The sequence below is a fragment of the Manis javanica genome, chromosome 13 (assembly GCF_040802235.1).
Source record: "Manis javanica isolate MJ-LG chromosome 13, MJ_LKY, whole genome shotgun sequence".
Lineage (NCBI taxonomy): Eukaryota > Metazoa > Chordata > Mammalia > Pholidota > Manidae > Manis > Manis javanica.
In genome coordinates, this window is record NC_133168.1 from 94,157,877 (window position 1) to 94,183,111 (window position 25,235).

The window sequence follows — 25,235 nt, forward strand, 5'->3', positions numbered from 1 at the left end:
TAGCTATCTTCCCATTCCTTTATTCTCCCTAGCCCTTAGCAACCACCCTATTCTGGACATTTCATGAAAATGGAATCATACAATACATGTGATCTTGTGCCCTCTGGCTTCTTTCACTAAGCAAAATATTTGAAAGGTTTATCCACGTTCCAGCACCTGTCATTTCTTTCCAGGGCTGAATAACATTCCATTGTGTGGAGACCCCTCATTTTGTTTGGACATTTGGGTTGTGTCCACTTGCTGGTGGTGGTCATAATGCTGCTCTGAACATGGGTGTGTGAGGTTTAGTGAGGACATATATTTTGATTTCTCTTAGCTGTATACCTGGAAGTAGAATTGCTGGAACAGATGGTAATTGTGGTTTTTTTAGCCTTTTGAGGAACTCCCAGACTACTTCCCAAAGCAGCTGAACCATTTTACATCCCCCCCAAGTGGCATATGCTGGTTGTAGTTTCTCCAGATCCACACTAGCACCTGTTGACCTGTCCTTTGGATTCTAGCCTTTCTAGTGGATGTGCGGGGATTCCTTGTGTTTGGAATTGTTTCCCTGGTGACTAATGAATGGTGTTGAGCATCCTTTCACGTGCTTCTTGGCCATTTCTGCATCTGTTAGGAGCCTCTTACCAGATGTATGTCCACAAACCTTCCTCCCATTCTGTGGGTTGTCTCCTCACTTCCCTAATGGTGTCCTTGGAAGCACAAATGTTTGTAATTTTGATGAAGCCCAGTTTATTTTTCTCTTATTGCTTGTGCTTTTTGGTGTCGTGTCTGAGAATCTATTGCCAAATCCAAGGTCACAAAAATTTACCCCTTTATTTTCTTCCAAGACTTTCAGAGTGTCAGCGCTTACATTAGGTCCATTTGGGGTTAGTATTTGTGTATGGCCCAAGGTTAGAGGACAACTTAATTTGTTTACATGCTGATATCCAGCTGTCCCAGCACCATTTTTTTGTTGAAGAATATTTTTTCTCCATTGAGCACATCTTGTTGTATGGCATACTCAGGAAAATCTACATTAATAAAAAAATACATGTTTGCCCAAAACTGGCACTGTGCTATCTGGGTTGTCGCCATGTAGCTGACACTGCTTTCCTGGCAGCCGGACTGGGGCCATCTGTGCCAGAACCCCTCGGAATGTTCCTGGGTCTTGCCCTGAGGCTGACCTGCACGCGTAGGCTCCAGGGCCAGAGACCCCGGTGTTCCATTCCCAGTGCTGCACAACCACCACAGACTTTGTGGCTTAAAACAAAAGTAATTCCCTCACAGTCCTAGGAGGCTAGGAATCCGAAATCAAGGCGTCAGCAGGGCCAGGCTCCCTCCAGGGGCGCTGAGGGGGGACCCTTCCCCGCCTCTTCCAGCTGGTGGTGGCTCTAAGCATTCCCGGGCTTGTGGCTGCGTCCCTCCACCTCTGCCTCCGTCGTCACTTGGCCTCTCCGTGAGTCCTTCCTGTCTTTCCTGGGGTCACTCCTATTACATTTGGGACCCCCCCCCAAGACAGGACGATTTCCTCTTGATCCTAAAGTAATTGCTGTCTGTAAAGGCCCTATTTCCAAATTAGGTCACATCTTGAAGTTCCAGGTGGATGTGAATATGGGGAGACACTCTTCCTCCCACTGCAACCCCTGGGCCACAGTGCTTACTGCCCCTATGTCTGCCTTCAGTCCCTCCTGCCCCCCGCGCACTCTCCAGGCTGTTCCTGTAGCTTGGATGCCTTACCCTTACCCTCGCCCTACCCTTCAGATTGCACTTATGTGCCGCCCCCTCTGGGAAGCTCTCTCCAACCCCTGGCCGAGACATGTCTGCTCCCCTTTCAGACCACCACTCACCTTCCCGGCACCCCACACTTCTGCAAGATTTCTGGTTAATGCCTCCCCCTGCACAGGGGGTTCTGCTCATGCTGCATCCTCAGCGCCCGCCCCCACCCCACTCACACAGTCACAGTGGGTAAATGGGAGTGAGGTGACCGGCACGTTGCTTTGGGTCCAGGCCCTCTCCCTTTCCTGATTCCAAGCTCCCCTGGAAACCTGGCTTCCCATCACTTTATTATCAGGGATAAACCGTGCAAGTTAGTTGTTATCGTTGAGTATCAGTAAGGCAGGATGATTTAACAAGTGATATCGTTCACATTCAAGCCTTGACTCAGCAGTCTGTCTCCCTTTCAGGAGGCCATCTGTGGACGGATGTGGGTCGTGGCATTATTTAGGATAGCAACCCCCGTCCCCACCCCATAAAATGTAAACAACCCAAATGCCCAAGAAGAGGGGAAGGTTAAATGAGGGCATGCTGTGCAATGAAATACTAAATGGACCTTAAAAATTATGTTGCAGAGAAACAGCAGGAGATATACCCGGGATATAGTAAGCAAAAACACATGGGTCACGGTGGGTGCGTAGGTGCGAGTCTAGTGCTGTCTCGATTGTGCACACGTGCATGGGGGCGGGGGAGTGTCTGGAGGTGGACGGTGGTGGTGGCTGCACACTGTGAATGTACTCGGTACCACTGAGCTGCACACCTAAACGTGGTTGAAGCGGTTCACTTTATGTCATGTGTTTTACCACAATTAGAACGGAAGTAGTAACAGAGTCACCTCTGGGTGGAGGGATTAGAGGATTCTGTCCTTCGCTCTATATAGTGAGGCCATGGCTCTTAAAACGCGTAGGGAAGAACACGGGCCTGGGTTAGGGACAGGCACGTGTGGGGCGCGTGCTGGGGAGATAGGGCCACCTTCTGCGGCCTTGAGCCTGGCCGGGCCCGCAGGTTTGCGCCGCGGCCTCCGTTTGTCACCCTTGGTGCTGGCTGTCCTATTTTGCCACTGTTGACCCTGAAGGCCATCGAGGAGGGCACGCTGGAAGAGATCGAAGAGGAGGCCCGGCAGAAGAAATCGTCGCGGAAGCGGAAGCGGGACAGCGACGCCGGCTCCTCTGCGCCGACCACCAGCACCCGCAGCCGCGACAGGGACGATGAGAGCAAGAAGCAGAAGAAGCGGGGGCGGCCGCCCGCTGAGAAGCTGTCCCCCAACCCACCCACCCTCACCAAGAAGATGAAGAAGATCGTGGATGCTGTGATCAAGTACAAGGACAGGTAAGCCGAGGGGTGGGGCGGGAGGGCAGCGGGGGCCTCAGAGGTGCCCGCCTGACCTTGACTGTGTATTAACACTTCGTAGTTAGTCCGTAAGCAAAGTAAGGGAGAATTTCAATCTGAAGGAGGGAAGGTATGAGCGAGCCCTCAGTGCATCCATTATGTGGAGAGGCTGTCGCCACATGTGAACATTTGGGCAGTGGTGATGATTCTAGTACTCAAAGGAAAGATATAAATTGACTTTAAAAAAGAGTCTTATCATTAGAAGAGGAAGAAATGGCAAAGTGAGAAAGAGGCATATTCGAGCTCAAATAGCTAGATGGAAAAATGTAATCAGTGTCAGCAGCAAGAAAAAAAATATTGAACTAATTTGCAACCTTCATTTTTGATGCAAATTCCAAAAAAAGTAGGAGACCAATTAATGATCATTTAAAATATGGGACATGCAAAACGTCACAGAAAATGATAAACTGATGTTTTGTTCCTAATGATAGTCTCACAAAGGACACTTACAATGAAGAAGACCTATAATGGTCTGTGGGGCAACGATGTACTTTTCCAAAAGCCACACTGATCTTTTAGGTATCCATATGGAGATGAACTTTGACCCCACCTTGCACCGTACACATGCATTGATTTGAAATGTATTATAGACATACATGTGAAAGGTAAGACCAAGTTCTAGAAGAAGGCTTGGGAGGAAATCTGCAGCCTTGAAGTAGCCATAGACATCCGCAACAGGACACAAATGCCCCAGCCATAAAAGGCTCATAAATCAGACTTCACTGAAATTAAGAACAGCTGTTCACCAAGAACACCATCGTGAAGGTGATGAAATCCACCACAGCCCAATTTTAAAATGGGCAAAAGGCGTGGACAGACACCTCCTGGAGACAGGATCCCAGTGATCAGTCCGCATGTGGAAAGTGCTCAGGATCATTGCATCAACATCATGACAGCAAGAAATGCAGTCAAGTGGAGATGCCTCCACACACCCCCTGGAGTGGCTAAAATTCCTTCTGCTGTCAACAGGGACGTGGAACTGTTGGACCTCACCGTTACCCTCGTGGGTAATCTTCTAAAGGTCCACATAAAGATAAACCTTCTGACCTGGTAGCTCCTCTCCTGGTTGTAAACTGAAGGAGGGAAGGTACGAGCGAGGAAACAGACACTCCACCTCCAGACACTCCCCCGCCCCCATGCCTGTGTGCATGATTGAGACAGCACTGGACTCGCACCTACGCACCCACCGTGACCCATGCTTTTGCTTGTCCACCAAAACACGTGGATATGCCTACCAAAAGACGTGGAGAAGCGTGTCCATGAGAGCTTTGATGGTGACTGCCCCAAACAAAACAGCTGATCTGTGGTGATGGTTGGACAGCGGTCACCTTGAGGTGCAGGAATTGACAGGAAAGAGGCAAGACTCATAGAGCCTTCTGGGATATTGGGGGCATTCCATGTGCAGATTGGGCTGTGTACCTGAGAAAGTTGAATTAAGTGTGCACTTAGGATGGGTGTGCCATCCTGTATACACTATAGCTCTGTTAAAAAATGACACGATAACTTGGAAACAGCATCCTGAACTTGTGGGTAAAGCCCTAGATATTTTCACAAACAAAAAAATACGTCAAGTGTCCGTTTTCTAAGTCATCCTATGACTCACTGAAAAAACTTTCTCAGCATCCCATTTAGCTGTGTCATGTGACAACAGAGAACATGTCGCCTCCAGCTGCTGCAAACAGTGGTTCTTCCAGGCTATGCAAGATTGGGTGACAAATGACAAATCAGGCAGTGAGCTAAAACTGACTCTTAGGCTTTCACAACCCCTTGTCAAGACATCTAGTGCAGGACCCTGAGATCCAGTCCCATGAGAACACCGACCGTGGAGCCACAGAGCTGCGCTGCCCGCTGCAAACCTCAGATCCACACGGCAGGACCCCTCGGTGGAAGGCTTGACACATGGTTCACAGTTAGCCTCACGCCCTCCCAGAGTGGATGGTGTCACAGTTCACCGTGACACTGGGAAGAACCGTAGAAGAGTCATGAGTGTGATAGTAGACATGGTCGCCATAGAAAAGTGCCCACACGCTGACACACTGAGAAACTGGTTTACAACTGGAGGGGGTCCCCAGGCTCGCTGCTCTGCTGCTGGTTGCGTGGAAGAGAGCAAGTGGCATAAACAGTTGGGAGATTAGTCACATTTGACTTCTTGGAGACTTACCTCGCATGGCAGATACTTTTCAAAGATGTTTGCATACAAAATTGGCCTGTTTCATGGATATTTTTGATGCTCTTAACAATTTATGGTCACCCAGCTGTGAGGTTAGGTGACAGTCCACAGACCACCCTCACTTACGACACCGACTGCAGGGTTCAGGGGTCCCCAAGACCACCTTCAGGCTCAATAATTCTCTAGAAAGACTCTCAGAACTCGCTGGAAGCTGCTGTGTGCATAGTTACGGTTTGTTACAGTGAAAGGATACAGACTGAAATCAGTCCAGGCAGGAGACGCACAGGCCAGCACCCAGGAGGGCCCCGTGCACGGAGCTGCCAGCTCTCCTCTCCCCGTGGAGTTGCAGGCAGCTCTGGCTTTCCTGGCAGCACTGTAAGACCAACTCCAGAGCATCACCCACCAGGGAAGCCCTGGCGTTCGGAGTTTTTACTGGGCCCTGGGCACATAGACATGGCTAAGCGCCCACATGACTGACGCCAATCAGTGCCCTAAATGACATTATTTGACTTTTGAGGACAAAGACAGCCCATCCAGGGGCTGAGCGATGACGTCTCTGGAGGTAAGGGCGAAGGCCCGACTCCTCTGAGCTCTGGATCCTTCGCAGACACTCCCAGGAGGTTCTGAGGGACCGGCACCCACCCCGCACCAGGGAGGAGGGGAGTGAAGGCGGAAGCAGCCCGGTTCGCGGAGGGGATGAGCCCGGAAGCAGCCCGGTGCGCACTCCTTGTCTCCTGCTTGCACTTGCTACTTCTCAGAAGAGAAAAGGAAACATTTGAATTAAGAACAATAATTTGCTCTCTGAAACCCTGTGATTAGCTAAGCTCTGTACTTGAGTTAAGCCCCGGAGCCTGAGGAGAGAAGGTTCTTGGTTCTTCCCAGATGCCAAAGAATGGTTCCAGAAGTCACCAGCCTCTGCATCCGGAGCAGGGAGTCTGTGCCGCTGTGATTGCCCAGGGAGCCTCGACGCAGTGACTCTGGAGCGGCTCTCTGGACTGTGTGCACAAGGCCGCCCTCCCATAAGTGGGCATCTCCAAATGTTGCTTTTGAATGTTTATTTCAAGATCCCCCGGCTGTATTTAAATACTAGTATGATCATGTTTGATACTACCTTTGATTTAAGTCCTCTTCGGCACATGGTAACATCCTGATCTTGGAAGATTTTTCCCTTAACAAGGGTTCAGTTTCAGGCCACCATGCTCATCCTCCCCAAGCCCCATGCACCCTGCGAGTGGTGCTCCCCGGTGTGTGGCATCTGACCTTCACAGCTGGGACCCTCTACCGGGTCACAGTGAAAGTGCACTTTCTGCCGTGGGACCCCAGTGGGAAAAAGGTTGGCGAGTCTGTGGTATCAGCCGACACTGGCGCAAGAAATCCTGGGGTCCAGCCTGGCCTCCGGGAGAAGTGCCACATGAGCGGAGCCTGAGCATAAGCGGGGGCCTGGCAGGAGAGGAGGAGGGAAGGAGTGTCACCAACAAAGGGGACAGCACGTGCAGAGGCCTGGAGGCTGCGTGCGTAGGGCTTCCAGGCCCAGAGGTGTCCTTTCAAGTTTAAGCACACGAGTAAGTCATGCACAGGCTCTCGGGTCAGCTGGGACCTCGTGGTAGGGCTGTGTGTGTCTTCGTCCCCTGGTCCTTCATCAGGTGTTAGCAGCTGGTGGCTGAGGCATTTGGTCTCCATGTGCCAGTCAGTAAGCGCGTCCTCTGGGCTCACCCCTTGGCATCTCTGGGAAGGTTTCCGAGAGGTGTGTGTGCCGGAAGGTGGGCCTCAGTAGGCAGGCTCCAGGACCCCCTAGAGCCCAGTGCAAGTAGCCCAGGCCAGGGCGTAGAGCTTGACCGTTAACAGCCACCGGGCAGAACCATCACTACTGTAAAGACTGGGGCAGCGGAGGTGTGTTTCCTGAATTTGACACTTGCACTGACGTCGTCTTGGTCTTAGAATCTTTTACTCCCAGATGGCTCAGAAAGATGGTGTGTTGTGTACAGGCTGCCTCGGCTAAGCCCCACAAGGCAGTCTCCTGGGTCTCCTCCCCTCCCCATCCCCCCTGCCAGGAGATAGCAACCCCTAAGGTCCATGGGGCCTGAATATCACAGATCCACAGAGATGTGGGTTCAACACCCGTCACCCTGCCTCAGTGTCCAGCACAGAAGTGGGACTGTGGAAACCCCAGATGAGATGGTGGGCCAGGCACGCTCCCTGGAGACCAGCCCTGTATCCGTATTGTGGGTGACAAAGAGCCCTTCCAACTCTGTGGTGGCAGCTTCACCTGGGTCCTGGGTCCAGCAGCTGCTGCCCCTGCAGAAACCCTGAACCTCCTTGATTTAGATCAAAAGGCAGGTTTTTGGCTCTTCCCAAGTTGAAAGGTCATGCTTAGATCTGCAAGAAAAACTGGAGCAGCTTCAGAAGCCCAGGCTGACGCCTTCCCCAGGGGTCACCACTGCTGGTCGCTTGAAGCCCCTCAAGGTGGGCCCTGGAAGGAAGGGAGAGGGTGGAGGGTGGGCCGGCCTGGGAGCCCTTTCCTGGCGGGGCCGCCTCGGGGTTCTCCAGCTTTAGCTTTTGGAAGCCAGACGGCCCTTCATCTGGTGCCGGAGCTCTAAACGGAAGTGTTCCAGGAGGCAGAAGTGGCCCTCCGCCTATGGGTCCAGGTCTCAGGTCAGCACTGCCTGCCTGGCCCCCAGCCCAGAACCTCGCCGTGGGCTGAGACTAATGGAGACAAGCACTTATCTCCACCGTCCGTCTGTGGGCAGGCCTGAGCACGGGCCGGCTGGGCTGGGAGCTCCAGGCGGCTCAGTGCGCTCAGCCTCAAGCAGGGCTGCTGAACCTGACAAAGAGGTTGCTGGGTGACGCCCCACCTGCCCGCGGTTTGTCATCCTGCTGATTCCATCACCACACTTCACTCCCTCCTTCCCGGTTGCCAAAGAGAGATGGGTCACACCAAGAGAAGAAAACAGCAGCTCGTTTAGAAGACTCTTAAAACCCGATCTACATAAAAAGCTTAAAACCGGGGATTAATGTAAAAGGACAAATACCTGGACTCCAGGAACGAGTAAATTTGGGTGAGCAGGTTGCTCCCTGACCCGCCCGACCCTCTGCCTCCCTGCGAGCCCCCTGTGCAATCCTTCTGAGGTGCTCAGCACATTGTACTTCTGTATGCAGGGGAAAAAATGTGTTCCTGCCCTACCGTGTGGGGGAACATATTCGTGTCTTATCCATTAAGGGGTTAGCATCCAAAATATATAAAGAACTCACATGCCTCAACACCCAAAAATCAAATAACCCAATTAAAAAATGGGCAGAGGATCTGAACAGACTCTTCTCCAAAAAAACTTGGATGGCCAACAGGCACATGAAAAGTTGCTCCACATCGGTAATCATCGGGGAAATGCAAATTAAAACCACAGTGAGATATCTCCCCATGCTAGTTAGGATGGCCAACATCCCACAGATAAGGAACAACAAATGCTGGTGAGGATGCGGAGAAAGGCGAACCCTCCTACACTGCTGGGGGGAATGTAAATTGGTTCAACCGTTGTGGAAAGCAGTATGGAGGTTCCTCAAAAAAACTAAAAATAGAAATACCATTGACCCAGGAATTCCACTCCTGGGACTTTACCTGGAGAAGACAAGATCCCTCATTTGAAAAGACATGCAGCCCTGTTTATTGCCATACTATTTACAAGAGCCGAGATATGGAAGCAGCCTAAGTGTCCCTCAGTAGATGAGTGGATAAAGAAGATGTGGTGCATATACACAATGGAATATTATTCAGCCATAACAAGAAAACAGATCCTACCATTTGCAACAACATGGAGCTAGAGGGTATTATGCTCAGTGAAATAAGCCATGTAGAGAACGACAAATACCAAATGATTACACTCATTTGTGTAGTATAAAAACAAAGCAAAACTGAAGGAACAAAACAGCAGCAGACTCACAGAACCCAAGAAGGGACTAGCAGTTACCAAAGGGGAGGGGTGGGGGAGGGAGGGAGGGAGAAGGGGATTAAGGGGCACTATAATTCACAATCACAATATAGGTTGGTCACGGGGCTGGCAGCACAGCACGGAGAAGACAAGTAATGACTCTGTAACATCTTACTGCACTGATAGTGACCGCAATAGAGGGATGAGGACTTGATAATATTGGTAAATGTTGAAACCACAATGTTGCTCATATGAAACCTTTGTAAGATTGTATATCAGTGATACTTTAATAAAAAAAATCACTCAGAAACATTGGTCTACAGAGTATAAGAAAGAGTAGTCAGCAATTAATAACTGTGCTTTTGCATCCATCTATATTCTCAAGACTAATTATTTAATTAAGGACGACCTCCTCAAAAGTGAAACAACATGAACATACGCAGTAAGGCTTGCTTCCTGCTGTGAACCTCAAAATATAATGATGATGAGAAAATAAAAGAAATTCAACAGAAAAATAAAAAGTGTTCCTGAAAACAGAAGGTAAACAAGTAAGACGGGGTATAAAATGGGAAATTCAAAATGGCTTTAAAGAGAAAGAAAGGTGAAAAGAATAAGAAGTCCAAGTCAAGGTCAGGAAAATGCGAAATCGCCAAAAAAATCAGGTTGAAATTTTAAATAAAGCCAAGCGGCAGCTACGTTAAAGAATTGAACCAGTTAGTGGAGACAGCCAAACTTCTGAGGTGAAACTATTTAAAAATAAAACTGCAGTAAAAATAGCCAGAGAGAAGAAAGGGTGGGTGTGAGGTGCCATCAGACCCCCGCACAGCAGTGGAGTCAGTGCCCCAGCCCCTTCCTCTGTATACCAGAGGTCCCCAGTGCCCTCAGGTGCTGGTGCGGTCACCCCGCAGTCCCTCCATTTGAGGGCTCAAGGCCTCCTCTGCCTTGGGGCTCAGCACTCCAGAAGTGCTGGCAGTATTACAGTGGGGTCACTGGCACCAATGACAGCTGACAGCCGGAACAACACGGGGCTTAGGGGCACCACCCCCACGTAATCAGAAATCCTAGTTGGAATTATCCTAGTAGTTAACTTTTTTTTTTTTTTGGTTGTTTCATAATGTGGGTTTTTTTTTTTTGGTATCATTAATCTACAATTACATGAGGAACATTATGTTTACTAAACTCCCCCCATCACCAAGTTCCCCACACACACCCCATTGCGGTCACTGTCCATCAGCGTAGTAAGATGCTGTAGAATAACTCCTAGTAGTTAACTTTTGATCCCCAAAACTTAACTATTAATAGCCTACTGTTAACCAGAAACCTTACCAATAACATAAGTGGTCCCCTAGCGTATGGACTTAAGTCCATTCCGCTTATTATGTACAATAAAGCAAGCTAGAGAGAAGAAAATGTTCTTTCAGATTGTTGCAAATGTCCAAAAAACTGTTTCAATACTTCTCTTGAAAAAAATCTGCCTGTAAGTGAACCAGCTCAGTTCACACCTGTGTTGTTTGAAGGCCCAGCTGTAGTTTCAAACAGGAAGCACGTTTCTCGAGGCCACGGTCAACCTGCAGAAAGCGGCCTTAAATCTCCTGGCACCCTCGTGGCCAGCTCCACATCTCTGGCTGCAGCTCTTGGGAGAGCCCGGGCCTGCTTTCCTCCCATTTCCATCTCCTCCCTGATCCTGAGAAATGTTCGCTGGTAGTGCCACGGATACACTCTGTTCTCTGTCCACATCACCCTGCAGCTAGTGTCTTCCACGCGCCTGCTGGCACATACGCGTGACTAGATGCCACACCTAGGAGCCGGTGCGGATTACTGTCTGGCTTCTGCCACTCACTCGGTGTCCCTGGACCATGCATCTCTCTTCTGCAAAGCTCAGGGTGTCACCTCCAAAATGAGGGTGTCAAGCCAGCTGGCTTCCCAAGTTGAGTCGCTTTGGCACAGGGGAGCATCAGGGTCTCTCTGAAGCGAGATGTGGATCTCATTGTCGAGCTGCATTAAGAACTGTACATCCCCAGGTGTGTCACTGGCTTGTTTGAAGCTATTGGCTCATTAAACACTTGATCAATGTCACAACCTACAGGCAGTGTAGCCCTCAGCAGGCAGACCCTATGGTAAAGCTTCCGCAACCTCTCTACCAGAAGTGTGCCGAGCATGCAGGGCAGGCAGCCTACAGACCATCATCACTGGCAGATTCTTCGGCGAATATCATTTCCTGTCACTTGTGTGAGAGCCAGAACTGTTTATGCCCCACACAGCCGTAAACCCGTCACCGGGATTGATCTCTCAGGGGTGGACGCCTGGCAGGTGGTAGCTCGTACCAATAGGTCCTTGCTTGACTTTGGGACATGTCCAAAAACTGAACCTAGAAACCAATTGTGTACTAAAGCACCCCTTAAGTGTGTTTCATCATTGCATTTTCAAATTTCGTTTCTGGAGTACCTTCTGAGATTCTGTTTCATTTAAATGTTCTGCTGCTAAATCAATTTTGAAAACCTGCAGCTGCTCATATCCTTGCTGTCTCAACTCATTGATTAAGAGTCAAAAGAGAGAATGGCCCCCGGGCTAGACGATATAGAGAGATGTCATAGGGAGATGGTGTGAACTGGGCTATAGGAATGAGAGTGGGGCCCAGGGACAGAGGGACCAGGCAGGGGGGACCACTTCCCTACTTGGCAAGTAGCGTCTATCTTGAGCATTATCTTCAGTTGGTTGCTGGTGCCTGCCTGAGGCCATCAAGCACAAGGCATGGTTCTGTAATCCATTTGCAATGTCTGCCCCGGGCAGAGGATCAGAAATTGAGTATGCCAGGCAGTGTGTTACCATCCGTGATATAGCCCTTCTCTGTTGTTTTTGGGATTCAAACCAGGGGTCAGCACACCAAACTTGTGAATCAGCAAAAAAACAGATTGACCCACTGTCTGCCTATGTATAGCTTGTGAGTTAAGAATAGGGTTTTTTTAGATGACTTTGAGAGAAATCAAAAAAAGAATATGTCATGACATGAAATTCATGTATCATTGATCATAAGTGATGTTTTATTAGAACACAGCCAAAGCCCATTTGCCTACATATTGTCTGTGGCCACATCCGTACAACAGGGGCAGAGCTGAATCGCTGTGGCAGAGATGGTATAGTCCACAAAGCCCAAAATACTTATACTGGCTGTTTACTGAAGAAGTTCTTGCTGGCTCTTGATTCAGAGCATATGGGAAAGGGTGGGAGAGATCCCTGATTAGCAGGCGCTCAAGTCTTGCCTGCTGCCAGCAATTTTCTGTGTATCCCTAGCCAGCTTGCATAGCCTCTCTGGTTTCTCCATCTGTTTGAAAGGACAGCCTCTTAGATTCGAGACTCTGTGGTTCTGTCCTGTTTGGGGAACTTTGGTCTCTTCTGATTCTTTCTGCTCCTCCTCCACATACTATAATTTTAAGGATGTGTTGGAGGACTGCGTCAGTTTGGACTCTTTGGCCCTGTAAGTCAGGGGCCCAGAGCTGTGCACGGCCTCTCCCCTCACCCCTACGGTGAACCATGGTTACCCCAGTCCTAGGCTCTGTCTCCAGGCCCCACACCCAGGAGGAAGGTGACCCCCACTTCCCCAGCTCCTGGTAGGAAGTCCCAGGGAAGGGCTCTGATTGGCTAGCTTGTGTCCCAGGCCCTTGCCTGGACCAATCACTGAAGCCAGACAGGGGAGGTGCTGTGCTTGGTCCCACCTGAGTCTTGTGGGGAGAGAAGAGGTTGGTGCGATGGGCAGCCCCACTAGAATCCCGAGTTGGCATGAGTAAGGACACGTTTCCATGGGGAGGCAGGTGCTGTCCGCGCAGGTTAAATAATGCCCCCCCAGGGCACTTCAGGCTCCAAGGAGACAAGGCCCTGCCCCAGCATGATCAGATTCATTGCCACAAACCCCACTCAGTAAGAAATAACCACAGGGCCAGGCTTGGGAATCGGGCTCCCGGCAAGTCGTCAGTCACGCTGAGCCCTTCCTGTGTGTCATGTTCTACAGTGATGGCGACAGGGCAGGGAAGGAGTTAGAGGAAAAGCCCTGCTCGGGACGCTGGACAAGAGGCAGGAAGATAAGGCCACTGCGATCCTCTTGTCATACACAGGAGCCTTGCTGCTGCTATTGTTGCCAAATCAGGTGACGGCCCAAGCTGGAGGCAGTAGGGCCACAGCAGGCTCTTCCTTCATGTCTGAAGGTGGGTCACAGGGCCTGGCAGCCTCGGGATTCTCCCAGGCTCCTTCACTCCATCCCCTCTACTGCCAGGGCATCAGGACACAGGGCTTGGGCCAGAGTTAGGGTTCCACTCACTTCCACCTGTGGATGCTTCTTCAGACACTGGTGCACAAGACGGCAGGCTGATCGGGGTGCACAGCAGCACGCTCTGGGCCGTGGGGTTCCTGGTAGCTGCTGCCAGTCTTTTCTGGAGGATGGTGGTATGTACATGACCATGTGGGGTGGCAGGTGATGAGGCACCCTTGTTCAGAGACGTCTTTGGTGAGACCTGAGTTTGAACCCCACCTGCTGCATGACTGAGGACTCTGACCTTGAGCTCTTCCTTCATTCTGTAAATGTTTATTGAGCACCTGTTGTGTGCCAGGCATTGTTCCCAGTGCCAAAAATGGAACAGCACAGAAAACAGATGGAGTCTCTGCCCTCCTGGCTGGTGGGACAGACAGCATGTGCTAGGGAAGATGAAAAACTGTTAGGGACAGAAACTCATCAGGGTGACCGGCCTTGGATCTGATAATGTAAAAAGGTTGAAATATCAAAGCTGCTAGAAGAAAATCTCTGTCGCTTGGGTAGGCAAAGATTTCTCTAACAGGAAGGAGAAACACCAAGTATGAAAGAAGCTATTGATAGAGCAGACATCGATTAAAACTAAGGTCCGTTCACCAGAAGACACCAGCTGGCGAGTAAGAAAACACACACAGGCGGGAGAGGCATTTACAGTAAGCGTGTCCAATGAAGAACTCCTGGGGGAACCGGTACTGCCTGAGAGAGGCCAGTGGACGTCCAGAAGTCCTGGGAAAGGTGCTTACCACTGCTCAAGGAAACGGGAACTGAAGCCACAAGGAGACAGCAGCTCACAGCCAGGCTGTGGGACAGCCACATGGAGGGCGACGTGGCTCATCTGCCCCCCGGGGGAGGAGTGCCCGTGGGCTTGGATTCTACCAAAGCTCACCGTGCGCCACCCTATGACCGAGCACTCCAGGCCCCGGGTGTATTCCCAGGAGAAATGCAAGCCAAACACTTGGACATGAATGTCCACAGCTGCTTGCCTCTGATACCCCAGCCCGGGCGCAGTCAGACGATGGCTGTGTGCCCGCTGCAGGGCTCAGGAGCCAGTGAGATGCATGGCTGCTGCTGCACAGGCCCACTGGGACAAAGGCAGCCACAAGCGCGGAGGCCGGGCCTCGGAACTCGCCCTGTGTGACCCCGGCACGTCACATTCATAGCGGCCAAGCTCACAGGAGCCCTGCACTGAAGTCCTGTGCCTTTGTCTTCTATGCCTTTCATCCTTTTTTACTAAGACATGGACAGGGGAGGTCAGAGAACTCAGGGGCAGTGACATTTGTCCTGGGGAGGGCAGGAACCCGGGTTCGCTTGGAAGCACAGCCACAGTAAGTTGGCATGAGGATGTGAAGACTGCGGGCAGCCCACCCTGGAAGGCCTAGCGGCCATTGGAGGGACACTGGGGTCATTCCCAGTGAGGTGGGGAGCTGTGGCGGGTCCCCGGCTAACACAGAGGTGGGGGTGCCCGGTGAGCAACCCTGCTGCGGACCCCTTGGTAAGTGTGGGGCAATCCGGGGGACTTCTAAGGATTAAAATAGACATATCAGCATTTTGTAACTAAAGTCTTACAGAGTGACCTTCCATGAGGCCTTTGCTGTCAGAAAGAGGACAGTTTTGAAAGACCCCATGGTCCAGGTGCTCCGTCTCTCCCTGTGAGCACCTGGTTCCACACCGTCTACTTTCAGGCCCAGCCTTTATTCCCCAAGGACACCGTTCCCCCAAAGTTTATTGGGTGGGGGGCAGCCGTTGCTCTCTGTTCTTTGCTTGCTTAGCCCAATAGAGGAGAGAGGTTTTGCTACAAGACTAAAGCTTCAGTCTGGCCCTGGAACCCACTTCCTGAGCTGCCGCGTCCCAGCCACCTTCATGGGGCAGCAGGTGAGCACAGGGCAAGTGGCCCACGAGCCCGGCCCTGGCACCCACTCCACGGCCACCTGTGTGCTGCAAACTGAACTTAGTGCTGGCATTTCTAAGAAGTGAAATGGAGTTGAAAATAATGCCGGGGACTCGTGTTACTTTACACCAGCAGGTGTCCTGGATCAGAGTGTAGGATGTAGTTCTTGCTGCATGTCATGGTCCACAGACTATAGGACAGCGCTGCTGCTGGGGACAGAAGGCTCTTCCTTAGAAGGTCCCGTAGGGGATGTGGGCGGAGCATGCAGTTTGAGGACAGAGCGGGCTGCAGCTCTGGGCCCTGCCGGAGCTTGAGGATCCAGGCGCCCCATAGTGGAGACAGGCCAGGTCCTTTCCCGTTGCCCCAGGTCTGCTTATGCGAAGTAGAGCGCCCAGCACATTCTGCTGCCTGGTCTCCTTTTTGGAGTTGACATAAACAAATTCCAGTTGTCCGTGTCCAAACCAGCCCCTGGCCTGTTCACAACAGAAAGGAAGCCTGTGCCTCCGGGAAGGGACCGACGGTCCAGAGGTGGCATGTTCTCCCTTATCTGTGACCAGCTGGACCCCACACTCACAGGATGTGGCTTAAATGCAGCCTAGAAGGAACGGGGCAGGCTGGTGCTCCCTGTCAGGTCGCATCTCGGGAGCCCCCCATGTGTGGGAGGTCCAGGGGCCTTGTGATGTACAGAAGGCCCAGGTGAGCAAAGGACTGCCTAGGATCCCGGCCAGGAGCAGCCTCTGGGAGGCAGTCCTGCCAAAGCTGCTGCTTACTGCACTTGTGAAATTGGGGGCGTCCGGTGACAGAACCCAAGCAGCAGCCGAGTGGTCACCACTATCTTCCAGAACAGGAAAGGGAAACGAGAGGAGGGTGTGTTCAGGCCCCGCAGATGGGTGGCGTGCACAGCCGGATGAACGGGATGGGCCGCTCCGTCCTTTGAGGATTCCTGGAAAGGAGAGGAGTGAAGTGCTGCTGGGGAAGCCGAAGACCCAGACCGCTGGCAGCACCAGGCGAACTGACCAGCTCTGAGAAGTGACTTTGAAAACCGAGAAGCAGGCAGAAGTAGCCAGGGCACCGGGTCAGCTATCTCGGCAGCAGGACCGGATGGAACCCCGGCCAGAGTGTGTGGGGGCCTAGTCAAGAAGGGCAGCTGCAGAGCAGCATCGCCACCAGGTCACCGGCGCCCTGGGCAGCTGTGCTGGGCAGACTCCCTCAAGAAGGCCAGGTTCCTGGAGGTGGAATCCCATCCTTGAGGCTGAGCAAGTAGGGTGACTGCAGTGCTGAGGGCTGTCTCCCCTTTTCGCCTGTGAGCTCCCTCCCCAGGCAGGCCCCAGGGCCAGTGTCGCCTGTGAGCTCCTGTCCCCAGCAGGGCCAGGCTCCAGTGTGGCGTGACCCGGCGGCCGAGGGCACGGGCTCCCCCAGCAGTGAGACCTGGAGACAGTGGGTGAGGCCCAGTCACATCTCGTGGCCCCCACAGCGCCTCTTCCCTCTGCTTCCTTGTGGAAACAAGGGCTTCCTCCGCAAAAAGGACCAGAAAATGGCTTTTGTCGTCTGTCAGCGTGTCTCTGGGGGGCGCCTTACCTCCTCGGGTTTTTGCCAGACTCTGGCATTGGCTGCTCATAAGTGCTGCCCACAAGAGACGGCATGTTTCTGAAAGTGGGTCTCCCTGAAAATGCTCGCACGCCATGCTTCCAGCACGGGCAGCCTCATTTTTGCATCGTATAAATAATTGGAATCACACCTCTTAGAAGTGCCAAGGCTGTTTTGCTGCACGTGCTGCCCTGTGGTGTTTCCTCCAGGCCTGAATCGGGCAGAGGTTGCTGGGTGAGGACAGAGCCTCGTGTCAGATGCATCTGGGGCCCCTCCGCACACGGTTGCCTCTCAAGAGTGTTCCGGAACTCACGGCCCGTACAGGAAATCACTCTTGAGTCGGCTTTGAACTTCTCACCCTTCTTGTCACGCAGTGGGGGGGCACGGGAGGTGAGCCTCCTCCTGTGAGTGACGCCCGCTGTCTCCGCCTTACAGTAGCAGTGGACGGCAGCTCAGCGAGGTGTTCATCCAGCTGCCGTCCCGCAAGGAGCTGCCTGAGTACTACGAGCTCATCCGCAAGCCCGTGGACTTCAAGAAGATAAAGGTAACCTTGGCGTGGTGTGTGTTCGCGAGGAGAGAGGTGCCCCCGTCGGCGCTGGGGGGATGTGACCCAGGAGCTTCATCGGGGTGCCCCTGAGGTGTGTGGGATGGGTGACCAGGAAGCAGCCTGGCCAGGGTCCTAGTCACTGACTCTTGAGGTTCCTTGTGGCCCCAAGGGTCCCAGCAGCCCATGTTTGGGGGAAGGGTCCCACAGGCATGTTGGAGGGCAGCCAGCAGTGGGGCTCCCTTAGGGTTACCCACCGCCTGGGCTCCCAAGTCTGTGCTGAGTTCCCCCGAGACTCAGCTGTGGCCTTATTAGGCAGAGGACTCCCAGCACAGGGATCCCCAGACGCAAGGCAGGGTCCCAAGCTAAGGCCGCTTCTGCCACCACCCGCAGGAACGCATCCGCAACCACAAGTACCGCAGCCTCAACGACCTGGAGAAGGACGTCATGCTGCTGTGCCAGAATGCTCAGACCTTCAACCTGGAGGGCTCCCTGGTGAGGAGGCGCCTGGGGGTGGGCGGCACCCACTCCCCGCTCTTGCCACCTTCACGGCTTGGCCCCAACCAGCATGCCCCTTGCGCCCTTTGCATTTTTTTTTTTTAACTCCCAACAAATGGATATTTTACCAATGACGAAAGCCGTATGTGTTCCTTACTGAACAAAAGCAAAAATAGCAGCAAGCAAATGTGAGGAAATAGACTTAGTCCCATCCACCTGGGACCCTGGATGGATGGGCCTGTGAGCATTACAGTGCATAGGTTGAAAGTGTGTTTTGAGTTCACTAGGGACTCCTTTGATAGGAATACGTGCGTGTGTCCCAACATGAGATTAACACACACAACGCATCCTCAAAATTTAGCAAACTTCCTAAGTGTGTTTGGCATACGTGCCTCTTGGAAAGGGGATCATATAGTCATGAGCTCAGGGGATGTGTGGCCTTAAACAAGGGACATGCGCATTCCTGCAGACCTCCGAGCCTTTAAAAGTGGATGTTCCCTGGGAATCTTCAAAGGGAAAGAGGAACCTGCTGCTATTTCTAAACTGGCCCACCTGGCCCCCTGTCCCAGGCCCTCTCGTAAGTCTGGTGCTCTCGAGGGCACCGACTGGGAGTGGAGAGAGGGCGCCCTGCCCCCCGCGGGCCGTGATGGCCGGAGCCGGGGCTGCAGCCCCCTGAGCGCCCCCCCGTCTCTGCGCAGATCTACGAAGACTCCATTGTCCTGCAGTCGGTGTTCACCAGCGTGCGGCAGAAAATCGAGAAGGAGGATGACAGTGAGGGCGAGGAGAGCGACGAGGAGGAGGAGGCCGAGGAGGAGGGGGGCTCCGAGTCCGAGCGTGAGTCCCGGGGTGCGTGAGTCCGGGGCGGGCGGGGGGTCATGGCTCCGTGTCCGAGCGTGAGTCCGGGGCGGACGGGGGGTCATGGCTCCGTGTCCGAGCGTGAGTCCAGGGGTGCGTGAGTCCCGGGGCAGGGGGTCAGGGTTCCGGGGGTGCGTGAGTCCCGGGGCAGGGGGTCAGGGCTCCGGGGGGTGCGTGAGTCCCAGGGTGCGTGAGTCCCGGGGTGCGTGAGTCCGGGGCGGGCGGGGGGTCATGGCTCCATGTCCGAGCGTGAGTCCCGGGGTGTGTGAGTCCGGGGCAGGGGGTCAGGGCTCCGTGGGTGCGTGAGTCCCAGGGTGCGTAAGTCCCAGGGTGCGTAAGTCCGGGGCGGACGGGGGATCATGGCTCCGTGTCCAAGCGTGAGTCTGGGAGTGCGTGAGTCCGGGGCCGGGGGTCAGGGCTCCGGGGGTGCGTGAGTCCCGGGGTGCGTGAGTCCGGGGCAGGGGGTCAGGGCTCCGGGGGTGCGTGAGTTCCGTAGTGCATGAGTCCAGGGCGGGCCAGGGGTCAGGGCTCCAGGTCCGAGCGTGAGTCCCGGAGTGCGTGAGTCCGGGGCGGGTGGGTGACCGGGGCTCAGAGTCCGGGCGTGAGTCCGGGGGTGCGTGAGTCCCGGGGTGCGTGAGTTCCGTAGTGCATCAGTCCGGGGAGGGCCAAAGGTCAGGGCTCCAGGTCCAAGCGTGAGTCCCGGAGTGCGTGAGTCCGGGGCGGGCGAGTGGTCGGGGCTCAGAGTCGGAGTGTGAGTCCCGGGGTGCATGAGTCCCTGGGTGCGTGAGTCCCGGGGTGAATGAGTCTGGGGCGGGCGGGTGATCGGGGCTCAGAGTCCGAGCGTGAGTCCTGGGGTGCATGACTCCCGGGGTACGTGAGTCCGGGGCGGGCGAGGGGGTCAGGCCCCTGAGCGTGAGTCCCAGGGTGCGTGAGTCCGGGGTGGGCAGGGGGGCGCCGAGTCTGAGCGTGAGTTCCGGGGTGCGTGAGCCTGGGGTGCGTGAGTCCAGGGCGGGCGGGGGGTCGGGGCTCCGGGTCCAAGCGTGTGTCCCAGGACGGGCAGGGTGTTAGGTCTCCGAGCCTGAGTCCCGGGGTGCATGAGTCCCGGGGTGTGTGAGTCCAGGGCGGGCAGGGGGCTCCGGGTCCAAGCGTGAGTCCCGAGATGGGCAGGGGTTAGGTCTCTGAGCATGAGTCCCAGGGTGCGTGAGTCCGGGGCAGGAAGACGGTCAGGGCTCCGGGTCCAAGCTTGAGTCCTGGGGCGGGCAAGGAGGAGGGGGGCTCCAGGTCCGAGAGTGAGTCCTGGGGTGTGTGAGTTACACTGCGGGTGGGGGATCAGGGCTCCAAGTGTGAGTCCCGGGGTGTGTGAGACCTGCGGCGGGTGGGGGGGCTCCGGGTCCAAGCGTGAGTTCGAGGCGGGCAGGGGGTCAGGGCTCCGAGTGTGAGTCCTGGGGTGTGTGAGACCCGCGGCAGGCGGGGGGGCTCCGGGTCCAAGCGTGAGTTTGAGGCGAGCAGGGGGTCAGGGCTCCGAGTGTGAGTCCCAGGGTGTGTGAGTCCCGGGGCAGGCGGGGGGTTTCGGGTCCGAGTGTGAGTCCCAGGGGGGGCGGGGGGGCTCCGGGTTGCACGCCTGTGGGGGCTCTGGGGGCGCCGGTCTCTGGGCTCACGCCGCCCCCCCGTCCTTCGCTTCCCTCTTCCGGCCCCCCCGCAGCCCGCTCGGTCAAGGTGAAGATCAAGCTTGGCCGGAAGGAGAGGGCCCAAGACCGGCTGAAGGGGGGCCGGCGGCGGCCGAGCCGAGGGTCCCGGGCCAAGCCCGTGGTGAGCGACGACGACAGCGAGGAGGAGCAGGAGGAGGTGAGTCCCCAGGCGTGCGGCAGCGGGGGTCGCGCCGGCCTCCCAGGTCACGTGCAGCGACTCGGCGGCCCACGGTGTGTGAGCCAGGCACGCGTCAGTGTGACCCTGGAGCCGGCGCTGTCAGTGCGGGTGGGCAGTGTGCCTGCCCAGGGTGCAGGGCTGCTGAGCCCCAAGGGGCCTGGTCTTTTTCAAACGTGTAGGGGCCAGAGACGCCATCAGACAGTCCCTCGGAGCAGACACACCCCACGGCTGGCAGGGTGTCCTCCCCACGTCTGGCACGCTCTGAGCCCTGGGCCTTGGCTGTTTTCAAGCCTGTTAAGAGGACTTCTAAACTATTCTGGTGGATTCAAAAACAGACAAAAAATGAAAATCCCTCAATCCACAGTTACAAAAACAATGTGGGGAGGGAGGGGCTTCTCTGTGGTTCTCTTCCCTGGGGTCTGCGCACCAGAGAGAGGCCAGGAGCATCGAGCCCACGGGAGACCATTCCATGGGCCTCGGGGGTGGGAACAGACCCCCTTACTGGGCTCAAATGCGCTTTGCCCCCCGGCTCCAGCCCAGGTGCCCGGTCCCTCCCTGGTGTAGGAGCCAGGCAGTTCTCTTCACTTCCGGGCCTCAGCCGCTATTTCTGCAAAGCAGGGAGGCTGAGCGGCTTTCCGAGGGCCAGGCTCCCCGCACAGCCTGGCAAGTGCCGTGTCATCGCTGCTGTTCTGGCCATAGAGCCATTCACAATAGCAGCAGAACCAGGGACCTCAGGATAAGGCTGGTTGTAGATGAATATAACCTTATGACAACGTTAATGACATCCTGAACGTGGACGGACCGGCCCATGTTTCTAGAGAGGAGCGTCTGGGCTCTTAATAAATACATCTGTCCAGGGTGGGTCCCGCCGGGCATTCTGTGGCTCTTGCCAAACTGTTTAAAATGTTTGTACAGAAGATAAAATGTTTATCCTGCGTCATCAGGAATAACCCAAGATGGTTTTTGAAGCCTCAGGGGCAGGCAAACCGCAATGGGGGAGCAGGGAGGGCCCAGGGGGCCTCCCACATCCCAAGGACGGGTCACTGGGCACAGGGCTCCAGTCCTCTCTGGCCTCATGGTGCGTGTGCTGCCCACCCACATGCAGGGAACGCGGGTCTATGGCCTGCACCAGTGCTTTAGTGCACAAACATATTTAAGGCCTAGGTAGGCCGCGTGGTGGTGCCCCCGAGGGTGGGCCAGCTCACACTCTCTCCTCCTGTACCCACTCCAGGACCGCTCCGGAAGTGGCAGCGAGGAAGACTGAGTCCCGACATTCCAGAGTCTCGACCCCGAGCCACTCGTTCCAGAGCCGAGACGGTGTAGCCCTTAGCAGTAACGGGTAGCAGCAGAAGTAGTTTCAGACTTGGGATAAAACTGTATAAACGAAAATCTTCCATATTTATACTGCAGAGAAGATGTAGGACTGTTTGTGTCTGGCCCTGTCCCGGCATCAGTAGCGTTTGTAACAGCATTAACTGTTTGAAACAAACAAACAAAAAAAGATTTTTGAATTGGGGAACATGCGACAGCTGTTTTTTCCTTTCCTGGCAGTACTGTTGCGGCCACCGTTTGGAATCACTGTAGTTTAAGCCGTGGATGCATGCGTGTAGCCGTCCACTCCTCGTACTGTATTTTATCGGACAGGTCAGACTCGCCGGGGCCCAGGGTCCACAGGCCCGGCGGGGCTATGTCAGTATCACTGGATGTCAAACAGTAATAAATTAAACCGACAACAAAACTCGCAGCCTTGGCTTCTAGTGGACTCATTCCCGGCTCCCAGCGTGGTGGGGAGCGCCCGCTGTTGTGAGTCGTGAGGCCCTGTGTGGGGCCCCACCACATCCAGGGCCCTTCCCCCCCCCCCCCCCCCCCGTTACCAATTCCCATGGGGCCCGTCTCACAGGGCAGAGCACCAAGGTGCAGGCGGAGGAGAAGGGCCTGGCCTGGCCTCACGCCATCTGACCTCAAGCCCAGGCTCTTGGCCCTCCCTCTGAGGGCCACTGCCATCCTCCGTCGTCGTTTGAGCTGCCCCGTCTCTTGGGGAGCAGAAAGCTCAGTTCCTTCCCTGCATGCAGCCATTGTGGGACTGGAGAGACAGCCCCATAAACAGGACGGTACCACCCAGCAGTCAGGGCTGTTGCTTGGGAAGCTCAGGGCTTTGTGGGAGCCCCAGTTGATCAGGTAGAATTTCCCAGTCCAGAACATTGGGTTCTTTTCTATAATTCATGTCTCTTTATTAAGATCTTCTATTCATGAGTCATTGTCATCATATTTGCCTTTAATTCTTCAAATATGGTTCCCTGTAGTTCTGGAACCATATTTATGAAGTCCAAAATCTAGACCCCATCAGAGAAAGGTTCCATTGACTACTTTTGTCCTCACTGTAAGTCACACTTTCCTGGTTCTTTGCATGCCTTGCAGTCTTTTAGTTCAGAAATGGACATTATTCTATATAATAGGTTATAACAACTCTAAATTCCAACCCACCCCCAATAGGCAGATGTGGTGGTTCGGTTTGTTTGTTGACTGACTGTAGAGAACTGTCTCACCCATTGTGTGCAGAGGCTGGTGTCTGCTCAGTTGTTTTTGATCCTCTAGGAGTCACTCCTGGGTCTGCCTAACTTCGAGGTCAGTCAGGGATAGCTCAGAGGTTGTGTTCAAACACCTGAGTCAGGGAGGCCCTGTGCCAGTAGCCCAGAGCTCAGGCCATTTGCAAATCGGACCTGCCTTTGCCTGCCCCGACCAATCCTGCGTTTCTGAACACACACACACGGCACATGGCCTCTCACTGAACGGATTATGTGGATCTGTCGGTGGATGGTACTTGCCGGGACTCTCCCAAGCGCACACATAGCCTTGCTTTCCAGACCCTTAGGATGTGGGGCCAGCGGAGGCCGTGTCACTCTTTGGACTTGTTTGTTTGGGGATTAGTTTGCCTATCTGTTGCAACCAGGATCCCAGTCTCAGACTAGTTGGGGAAACTTGGCCTTCCCAGTCGATCACGTCCTGAGATCCTTGCTGTCTCCAGTATCCCCAGGCCCTGAGAATTTGCCCCTCGTTCCGAATCAGATCAGCCCTCGTGGGCAGTGGGATTTCCGTGGCCTGGCCTTGCCGGCAGGAGCTGTAAAACCCAGGCCAGAAGCAGCCCCCAGACAAAACACCACAGTCTCCCTCTGCTCCTAGTTGCCATTTACTTTTTCTGGAGTAAATACTTCTTAATTTGTTGAATGTCTTTCATCAGTCTCCAGATCCTGAAATGGGTGTTTTCGGTAAGTCTAACTAGTTTTATCATCGCTTTTAGGGAGTGGATTTGCCAAGATCCTCACTCCTTCCTTTTGGAAGTCCACATTTTCTTGTTTGAATAGCTTTGACATCACTTTAATAGATTTGAATTTATTTTAATGTTTCCCCCAAATCAGCTCATTGAACCCTTGATTGCCTGGTATTCAGGATGAGGCCAACTTAAAAACAAGTCTCTTGAGAGAGGGAATAAAATAAAGTACACATGGAGTTTGAATATGACAGAGTGTGTGTATGAAGAGTGTGTTGGTGAAGGGCAGCAAAATCCAAAATAATACTGACTTGTTAGATACAGATTCCTGTCTCTCCTGTCAAAATCTGGAGTTGGTGCCTCATGGTATTGTAGAACAGCCCCTCTGTCTTGTCGCTTCAGTATGTTCCACCCCTACGGCCAAGGTCATTCATGCCCAAGATGGTTGCTAGTGCGCCCGTCTATCCATTCCACCTTCCAGGCATCAATAAAGAGGCACAGGACAAAGAGAAACGCCACCCCACCCCTTAAAGATCCTCCCTAGAAACTGACACCACTTTCTCAAATGTGCCCATCTGTGGCCACAGCATGGTTACATAGCAGAATCTAGCTACACAGGAAGCTGAGAAAGGTAGCCCTTATTCTAGTCTTGTGTGCCCAGCTAAAGTTGTGGACACACAACTTGCTCACTGCCTACTTGGGGGTAGTAGTCCCTAATTTTCAGATGAGGAAGCTGAGGCACAGCTTAGGGAAGCATTTGCTGGGAGGCTGCACGGCCAGCCCTGAAACTGATGGTTGTCAAGCCCTGACCACCTTCCCCTCACATCAGGTGGTTGTCGGTTTGAATTCCAGCCATGTCACTTCCAGGCTGTGTGACCTTGGGCAGCTCTCTGTACCTCTCTGAGCACACTTGTTGAGAAACCAAAAGGTGCTGGGAGAGGTTTCTACTTCCTTATTCGAGCACTTCTGTTACTTCCTACAGTTCAACAAAAAGGAAATTAATTTTTAAGAGAAAAAAATGCATCAACAAGAGGAGCTAGTTTGTGTGCACGTGTGCAAAACCAAGTATCGTGGTGACCCAGGACATGTGGGCTTTGGTGGGGGTGAGAGGGCAGGGTGACAGGCCACCTGGTCTGGCTCTCACAGTGACCTTGGCCTGACGTCCTGGAACCAGCTTGACCCCAGAGTGGACACT

At 53.8% G+C, this 25,235-nt stretch overlaps 1 protein-coding gene across 17 annotated transcripts in view; it reads left to right on the forward strand.

The window, feature by feature from the left end:
* SMARCA4 (SWI/SNF related BAF chromatin remodeling complex subunit ATPase 4) overlaps positions 1-22,516 on the forward strand; it is an 87,156-nt gene extending 64,640 nt beyond the window's left edge. For 6 of the 17 annotated variants that reach the window (XM_073220355.1, XM_073220356.1, XM_073220353.1 and 3 more), the window contains 6 exons: positions 2,818-3,081; positions 17,445-17,553; positions 17,947-18,048; positions 18,750-18,897; positions 20,609-20,751; positions 22,004-22,516. In XM_073220355.1, coding sequence (XP_073076456.1) covers positions 2,818-3,081; positions 17,445-17,553; positions 17,947-18,048; positions 18,750-18,897; positions 20,609-20,751; positions 22,004-22,036 — 799 coding nt within the window. In that variant the 3' untranslated portion in view covers positions 22,037-22,516. The other 11 variants (XM_073220358.1, XM_073220363.1, XM_073220364.1 and 8 more) reach the window with 7 other exon arrangements.
* The last annotated feature ends 2,719 nt before the right edge of the window (positions 22,517-25,235 follow it).